This window comes from Empidonax traillii, unplaced genomic scaffold, assembly GCF_003031625.1.
Source record: "Empidonax traillii isolate 1590-97213 ecotype Southwest subspecies unplaced genomic scaffold, ASM303162v1 scaffold54:size2178333, whole genome shotgun sequence".
NCBI lineage: Eukaryota > Metazoa > Chordata > Aves > Passeriformes > Tyrannidae > Empidonax > Empidonax traillii.
In genome coordinates, this window is record NW_020955247.1 from 987,372 (window position 1) to 996,584 (window position 9,213).

At 44.0% G+C, this 9,213-nt stretch overlaps 1 protein-coding gene across 2 annotated transcripts in view; it reads left to right on the top strand.

The window, feature by feature from the left end:
* The first annotated feature begins 2,172 nt into the window (after positions 1-2,172).
* Positions 2,173-9,213, top strand: part of SNX2 (sorting nexin 2) — a 34,415-nt gene continuing 27,374 nt past the window's right edge. Inside the window, exon 1 of one of the 2 annotated variants that reach the window (XM_027879336.1) lies at positions 2,173-2,318. In XM_027879336.1, coding sequence (XP_027735137.1) covers positions 2,211-2,318 — 108 coding nt within the window. In that variant the 5' untranslated portion in view covers positions 2,173-2,210. The remainder of the gene's footprint in view (positions 2,319-9,213) is intronic. The other variant, XM_027879337.1, reaches the window with a different exon arrangement.

Sequence of the window (9,213 nt, forward strand, 5' to 3'; positions counted from 1 at the left end):
TGTGAAACACTTTGATTTGGTAGTGACAAACCTCAGAGAAATGTATGTGAAGAGGCAAATCTTTTTATTTTCAGGGTAGGGTTGGAAGTGGGTATTACAATTGGAGTACAGAGCTGCTAGGAGACAATAACAAAAAACAGTGTAACTGTGCAGTCAGTGTTTCTCAGGAAGAGGGCTCCTATAGGAACAGTATCATGTAACCAGGTAATTAAAGCAGGCACATGACATATATATAAGTTCCATGTGTAAACTTAGTCTTCATATTTCTACTTCTACAGTTGGGGTTCTTGACTTAATTCATATCCATCTCACATAGCATTACAGAGGTGGATTTACTGGCTGCAAGGAAGAGATGGTTGCAGTTTCCATTAGGACACATGGGTAGTTTCCTGTTCTCTGTCTTAGATTATGACTTCGTAGCATGAGTAGCATTGACAGCACTTTTGTATTTGTTGAGTGACATACACATTATTACTCACACTGACATGGATGAGGCTTGGCTTTAAATTGGGAGTTTGTTTTTTTCAGTAACACATCACAATCTTATATGTCATTGGTTTTTTTGCATTCACCCTAAATTTTCCTGCAGCACTGTTTTCCAATTTATTTTCTTGATTGCTTTTGTCTAATCTGGATTTCCCACACAGATTTACCAATCCAGTTTTTCAAATTTAAATCTCAATTAGCTAAAAATCCAACTCCTGTAGTTACCCATACATTATTCCTTGATCCCTCTGTCCCAAGAGATAAACATCTACGATAGATTTCTGTGGCCACAGATCTCTTTAGCCTGACTTGTAATTACAATGTTATTTTGAATCAGAGAAGCTAAACTTCTTACATATCTTTCTTAATGAGTGATGTAACCCAAACAACCAAACAAAAAACCCCACCACAAAACCCACAAACAAACCAACAGGTGACATCTTGCTTACACTTCATTTTATTCTACTTCTGTCACATACTCATCTGTTGGAAAGATGATTACTTCAAAGTATGAAAGAGCTGATTTTTAGCCTAGGTATATGAGTGTTAAAGACATAGGTATGAATTTTGATGAAGTCAGAAAACTAGTCAGTGAAAAACTATTAAACACCTGAGTACTATGCTAGATTAGTACACTAGCCAGAAATATCAAAAAAAAAAAATACAAAATGTATATCTTATGATCTTTCTAATCACAGAAAATAAAATTATGGTGATATATCTAAGAGTATAATGTGAGAGGACACTATTATTATTGTAATAATTAAATAATAAATAAAGAGGAATTATTATTGGAGTGATTCACTCCCAGTATCTAGATGAAGCGTGAGCATGTCAGTTATTTGAAAAGTTTTCAGGAACAGCATAGTGGAACAGGAATACCACAAGAAATTGCAAAGGTCATAAGACTATAATGATAGTGTAATCTACAAAAACGTAATGCCAGAAAACTGCATTTCTGGCTAGAAAATATTTATATATTTTGAATAGATTTTTTTCAATTGCTTACTCTGAATTTTTAAACCTTAAAAGACATCTAAATCTTATTTAGAGACATACTGAAACCAATAGGCTGAGCCAGTACTGGGGCTGATACTGTTCAACATCTTTGTCAGTGACATGGACAGTGGCATTGAGGGCACCCTTGGCAGGTTTACTGACAACATCAAGCTGAGTGGTGCGGTGGACACAGTGGAGGGAAGGGATGCTGTCCAGAGGGACCTGGACAGGCTTGAGAGATGGCCTGTGCGAAACTCATAAAGTTCTACAAAGCAATGTGCAACGTCCTACACAGGATGGGGAGAGGAAAAGGGAGAGGAAGGGGATGGAGACTAGTAAAAAGGTGGGAAGGGAATGGGGAAAGGGGGAGGGGATAGAGAAGGCGATGAGGATGGGAAAGGGGAATTGAATGAGAAAGGGGATGAGGATGGGGAAGGAGAAGGGGATGGGGAAAGTGGTGGGGAAGGGAAAGGGGAAGGAGAGGAGGCAGAGGATGGGGAAGGGGGTAGGGATGGGGAAGGGGAAGGGGAAGGAGATAGGGAAGGGGAATGGGGAAGAGGATGGGGAAAGGCTGGAAAGGGTGCTGGGGAAGGGAAAGGGGTTGGGACAGGAACTGGCACAGACCCGGGAAGGGATGAAGGGGCCGCCGACCCCGCCCCCGCGCCGGTCACGTGCGGGCGGGGGCGGAGGGCGGTCACGTGACGCAGACCGGGCAGCACGGGAAGATGGCGGCGGAGCGGGAGCCGCCGCCGCTGGGGGAGGCGCGGCCCACCGACCTGGAGGAGCTGGAGGATGGCGAGGACCTCTTCACCAGCACCGTGTCCACTCTGGAGGTGAGGAAAGGCCGCCCGCCGCCGCGCGCCCCGAGCCTCGCAGCCGGGCCGGCGCCCGCCGGGCCCTCCCGTCCCCTCCCTGTCATCCCGCTGCCCCTCGCCCTGCCCGTGCCCGTGCCCGTGCCCGTGCCCGTGCCCGTGCCCCTGCCCCTGCCCGTGCCCGTGCCCCACGCTCCGCCACAGCCCCTCACAGGCCGGGTCTTCCGCTCCTGCCCCGGCAGTGCCCGCTCGGCGCGTCCCTCCCGGCGCGGGGATCCCCTCAGGGCTCCTCCTGCCGAAGGAGACCCACAACTCTCGTCTCGGAGTGCCGCTGCCCCGCGCCGCCGCTTTCCCTCCTCCTAGCCCCCTCTTGTGCTGCCGGGGTAACAAATATTACTACCTTTCCTCTTTCCAGTTTCTCTGGTTTGTATCTGTCCGTCTCCTCCTTCCCACCTTGGACTTTGAGGGGATTAATATAGCCTATTTTCTTTGTTTGGCCTCTCTCCGAGGCTTCACCCTCTTCCGAAAATTTGCAAAAACTTATTTCTTTCTGTGGTTAGTTCCACGGGAGCCGGCGCAGTTCTGATCTGCGGCGGCTGCTGGGACTTGCTGGAAAAGGAGCGTGAGGAGACATGAGAAATCCTTTATCTGTGCATCCCTTACAGTGGGAGCTTTCCCTGGCGAGTTGTTGTGGTCACGTTTCTCCTGTGTGTTTTGCCAGTATCCTCTGGAAGAACTTTGATTTTTCCTGTACTCAGTTGCCCATTTAAAAAGAAAATCTTTCTTTTCCTGTTTTCCTGAAGAATTCTGTGTCCCTGACCTTTACAGTAATAGGATCAGTACATGTTTCTTTGGTTTTACTCTAGCTGTTGCCTGTTCTTAACCAAAAAAAAAAGCCCAGTGTACAAAGAAGCTTTTAAATGGATTTTAAAGTCACTTGCCTTCTCTCAAGCCACTGTCTTTCTTTCTTTTTATAGATGCATAATCTGTGCATTGATAGAAAAAGATCAGTGGAAAAATGCTGTAAAGGACTAGGAAATGATGTGAACCTGCAGTTGCATGAGTAGACTTCTGTGCATCTCTATGTGACATTGTGTATTGCTGGAGTCTTGTTGTGTGCACTGAGAAAGACTGCAGTGTAACATTAACAACATCTTCATTGATGTGATCTAGAATTAAAGCTGCAGGAGATAAGATAAATTGAGTGTCTAAATCACTGTAACAATGAGAGTCCTCATCCTAATGATTATAAAGTTACTGAAAACTCTCCTAACTGCAAAAACTGGTGAAGAAGCTCTTTGTATCAGTTGTTTTGGCTGACAGTTCCACTTTGCTCCTGTGTTTGTGTACACAGTCGATTTGAAAGACAGTCCCTAAGTAGAAATGGGAAGCCTCTTCGCTTGAAGAGAAGCTTTTAAAAGCTGCGTCAGTAAAGCTTTTTTTGACATCTAGTCAGCTATAACATTTGAGGAAGTGCCTTAATCATGTGATTTTTCCAGCAAATTTGTAGGAAAGAGGTCATGAAAACTGACTTTAGACTTCTCACTAGCTTGAATGTGGGTTGATGAATGCAGCTTATAAGGTAGTACACTCCAGAGAATAATGATTATCTCATGATGTGGGCCTAGTTAAACTTCTGTCTTGAATGTTACTTTAATCTGGTAAATATTCTTAAAGCAGCTAATCATAAATGGCAGTGGGAGTTCTGTTGTAACAAGAAAATCACACTTTTTGTAGTTAATCCTGTATTTGTTTGGTGATACCAGGGATGAGAGTGTGGCGAGAGAGAGGTTCAAAGTCAGCTTACATAAAGGATGTGGTACTTTGAAAGGGTTCCCAACTGGTTCATCTTGAAGCTGTCCATTTGCTTTTAGCATGATTTTCTGTAATGGAAAAATACATGGAGGAACTTGAAAATTATCAGTAAACAGTAGATATGATAATCTATCAAGGATGTCATTTAGGGCGGGGCGTGTAATCTTACTGGCAGTTTATTGGTGTATGTCAGAGATCTGCGCTATCCATTTGGTTTTTACACAGGAGGCAAAACACTAGATAACCACAGAAGCCCAGATGGCATTAATGATATTCATTCAGTTTAACAGTGGCGATTATTGAGGAAACAGTAAAATCCCCATTGGAATATCTGAGAGGAAAATACTAAGTCCTTCGATACTGTCCTGTATCTTTGCAGAAAGCTGAGTTTGTATCCAAGATTAACTGGTGTAATTCTAGTGGAAGTGTGTGTCTTGTTGCTGGATGTCAAATCCAGGCCGTAATGGAAGCACATAGACATTGTTCCTGTGTGCTGCGTACTTTCTGCTGGAAATAAAACTGTCCTGCTGTTGAGTCTGTTCTCTCCGCCCATGCTGTGAGTCGAGAGCTCCTGTAACCCTGTTTCAAACAATGAGCTGTGTTAACCTGAACAACTATAATGTGATTGTCACCTTTTGTCAGCCTACTGTATTTTGACTGAAGGAGGCTAGGTAAGATTCAGACAAGTAGCTGAACTAGTTTAGGGTGGACCCTACGATTAAGAGGAGGGAGGATGTCCAAACATTTAGAGCTATAATTTCAGCCAGCAGAAAATGTGAGAACTTGTTCTTGTTTCTCCATAAGTCAGAGCTATAAGATGCTTAGCTATTGCCTCCAAACATAATGAACAATAAAAGAAAAGAAAATTAAGCTTGTTATTGCCATTGTAAATTGGAAAGAGTCCATGGGCCTCTCACTAGAAACTTGTTTTCAAGAAACCAAGGCAGGATCCTGTCTCCTGCATACCTGGATGTTGTGGCTATCTGGTGTCTTGGTTACTGAATGCTTCACTTAATTTTTAGCTCATTGGTCATTCAGAAATTTCACAGGCATGTACATTTCAGGAGATAGACAAGTTTGTGATGTTTTGTGAATCCTTGGTGTCAAGTAAGTTTTAAAATTTCTAAACAGCTATGCTGTTTGTCTGGGCCTTGAGGTTTTATGTTTGTTTTATCTTCCATTTCTTGTCTGATATGCAGATTTTCGCAACACTAACTACTAACTCTTTTGACAGTCACTTTAATCAGCCATTTTAGCTGTACTTTGTAGAGATAAAAAGGCAAAGTTGGGGTCCTGTCTTTTAGCTTGCATATGTAGAAGACTGTAACTGGAATAGCTTAATATGCTGATGGGTGCTTTTTTAGTTTTGATGATGATGCATGCATGGGTGATTTTTCGGTTTTTGAGAGGCTGAATAGCACTCTCTGACCCACTAGCTGTGCAAAATCATCAGATTAGGAAGTATTGAGTCTGGTTTCTGATACATTCAGGGCTGTGTCTTGCTGGGTTTTCATAGTTCCCTGAGGGCTATGTGCGTTTTGAAGAGAAATAACTGAAGTTCATTGCAGAAGTCTTAAAAACAAGCTGATGTAGAGTTCAGACCATGAATAATTTTTAATAAGTTTTTACATGTTGTCTTTTTCATATAAAGTCCCAATGTTTGCAAAGATATTTAACTCCATCCTTAATTTATCTTGTCTGAGAATGACAGCTGTTTAAAAATGCCAAAGAGCCACAGAAAGATTAATAGACCAGGAGATACCTTATTCATCTGTCAGCTTGTTGCAGTTTAATTCCATCTGGCAGGTGAGCCCCTCATGCTCACTGACTCCCCCCAGCAGGATGGGAGAGAAGATTGGAAAGGTAAAAATTAGAATATGGGTGGGTAGTGATAAAGAGAATTTAATGGGTATAGTAAACACTGCACACACAAACAATATAATTAATTCATTCACCACTTCCCATGGGTAGGCCTGTGCTCAGCCATCTCCAGGAAGACTCTTCATCACACCTAATGGTGATTTAGTGAGACAAATGCTGTAACTCTAAACATCCTCTTCATCCTCCTTCTTCCCCATACTTTTCATTGCTGAGCATGGTGTGGGATATCCCTCTGGTCAGTTGCAGCCAGCTGCCCCAGCTGTGTCTCCTCACTGTTTCTTGTGGACTCTCAGCCTACTTGCTGACAGGGCAGTGAGAAAGCCTTCATGCTGCCTAAGCAAAGTTCAACCATAACCAAAACATCAAGGCTGCGTTGTCAACACTGTTCTGGTTGCAGATCCAAACCATGGAACTCTACAAGCCATTATGAAAAAATTATTTCTATACTAGCCAAAACCAGTACACAGCTGAAAATTCACTTTATCCGTAAATCATCTGCAAAACTAAACTTTAGTATCTACTATTCTTAAAAACAGAACTTTACATTTATAACAAATGCAAATTTATTATGAAAAAAATTATTACTATTAAACAAATAATACACAGACAGAATATCAGTTGCACTGGAAATGTTCCTATAAATGTCACTTCTAGACTTTTTGTCTTGTATACAAATTATACCAGCTGCATGAATAAGCTTTGCTTCATGAGCTTTCTGAGGTGCCCTTAAGGTCTGTTTGACTCCTCTCCTTTTGCAAGTATTCTCATATGAAATTTGGAAAAAGCTGTCTGTAGCTGCTGTGAAACCTGGTGTAGTGCAGAATTATTGGTGTTCTTTAACAGTGCCACTGGACAGGATCTTTCCCAGATCAGTAACAGAAAGATACATGTATTTATAACCCTTCCTAGGAGGAATCTGTTTCTTTTTTAGAAGTGAGAATAGGTCTGTATTGACCTCTGGTTAACTTGTTGCTTTAGGCATGTAAATATTTGGTATTTCATATTATGCCGTGCATTGATCAGGTTTAAGTGTTCAAGGTGAATTTTTGTCTGATAGGATTTCATTTTGTGGTTAGAAGTCAGGTATAGTCAAAAAGTAACCATTAGCAACTAAAATGGCTACCTCAGATAAAACTGAGAAGATAGGCTGAGGGAATAGCTTGAAGGTGTGAGTATTCTCCCTGGGCTCTTTTCCACCATTCATTAATCAGGAGCACAATGAAGTGATAAAGCAGAAAGCTCTCTGCTTATGTGTAACAAGTAGAAGGCTTTTGTTCCCTCTGCCTGGCTGTATTAGAGCTATTTTTTGTGGCAGTGAATTGACAACCACAAACTTATGTGCTGTTCTGCATCTGTGGTAGTGTGGGGCGCTGTCAAGGTTTGATCCAGCCACTGCCTCTCTGGGCAGTCTTTGCCCGCATTCTCCACCAAAAATGGCATGGGTTTGCTCTCCGCCAGTTTTCTCTCACCCCCCACACAATTGCTATAAGTTGAGAGAAGGTTTATGTAGACAGAAGAGATCTGGTTGGGGAGAATAATATTAGGATTTATTACTAACAAGATAAAAACTAAAGAACTATATCTACAACAATTCTAATAAGGTAAAAGTATTATGTATTTACAGAAATACCCCTCCCCTCTTTGTATCAGTCCAGGAGGAGAAGCAGTCTCTTTCTCTCTTTCTGGAGCTCCAGGTCTTTTAAATAACTTTGCAGCACTCTAAACTTCTTTTATTGTCTCTAAGATGACAACTCTGATTCGTTGCAGCTGGAGCTGTTTCTCTCTCTCTCTCTGTTCTATGTCGGCCTCAGGGCTGGGCCTATCCCCCGCTCCTGGGCTAAGACCGGAGGCTGGGGTGTTTCCCAGACCCTGTAGGGTCTTCCATGGACTGCAAGGGGTCACTTGCCTACCATGGATCTTCACCACAGGATCACAAGGGATAATGGCTTTTGAGTCCACCCCTGTTCATAGAATCATAGAATCATAGAATAGATTGGGTTGGAAAAGACCTCCAAGATCATCAAGTCCAACCCCTGATCCAACTCCAATTACTATATCATGGCACTAAGGGTCATGTCCAATCTCTGTTTAAAAACCTCCAGGGATGGTAAATCCACCACCTCTCTGGGTAGGCTGTTCCAATGCTTGATTACCCTCTCTGTAAAGAATTTCTTCCTAACATCTAACCTAAACCTCCCCTGACAGAGCTTGAGCCCATGTCCCCTTGTCCTGTTGTTGGTTGCCTGGGAGAAGAGACCAACCCCCACCTGGCTATAACCTCCTCTCAGGGAGTTGAAGAGAGTGATGAGGTCACCTCTAAGCCTTCTCTTCTCCAGACTGAACAACCCCAGCTCCCTCAGCCTCTCCTCATAGGACTTGTGCTCAAGTCCCTTCATCAGCCTCGTTGCTCTTCTCTGGACCCGCTCCAGCACCTCAATGTCCTTCCTGAACTGAGGGGCCCAGAGCTGAACACAATACTCAAGGTGTGTCCTCACCAACGCAGAGTACAGGGGAAGGATCACTGCCCTGCTCCTGCTGGCCACACTGTTCCTGATCCAGGCCAGGATGCCATTGGCCTTCTTGGCCACCTGGGCACACTGCTGGCTCATGTTCAGCCTCCTGTCAATCAGCACCCCCAGGTCCCTTTCTGCCTGGCTGCTCTCCAGCCACTCTGTGCCCAGCCTGTAGCGCTGCAGGGGGTAGTTGTGGCCAAAGTACAGGACCCGGCACTTGGCCTTGTTGAACTTCATCCCATTGGAGTCAGCCCATCTCTCCAGTCTATCCAGATCCCTCTGCAGAGCCCTCCTACCTTCCGGCAGGTCGACACTCCCTCCCAACTTGGTGTCATCTGCAAATTTGCTGATGATGGACTCAATCCCCTCATCTAAATCATCGATAAAGATGTTAAACAGGACTGGTCCCAGCACTGATCCCTGGGGGACACCACTGGTGACCGGCCGCCAGCTGGATGCAGCCCCGTTCACCACCACTCTCTGGGCCCGGCCCTCCAGCCAGTTCCTGACCCAGCACTGAGTGCCCCTGTCCAAGCCATGGGCTGCCAGCTTTTCCAGGAGTATATTATGGGAGACAGTGTCAAAGGCTTTGCTGAAGTCCAGATAGACCACATCCACAGCCTTTCCCTCATCCACCAGGTGGGTCACCTGATCATAAAAGGAAATCAGGTTGGTCAAACAGGATCTGCCCTTCCTAAACCCATGTT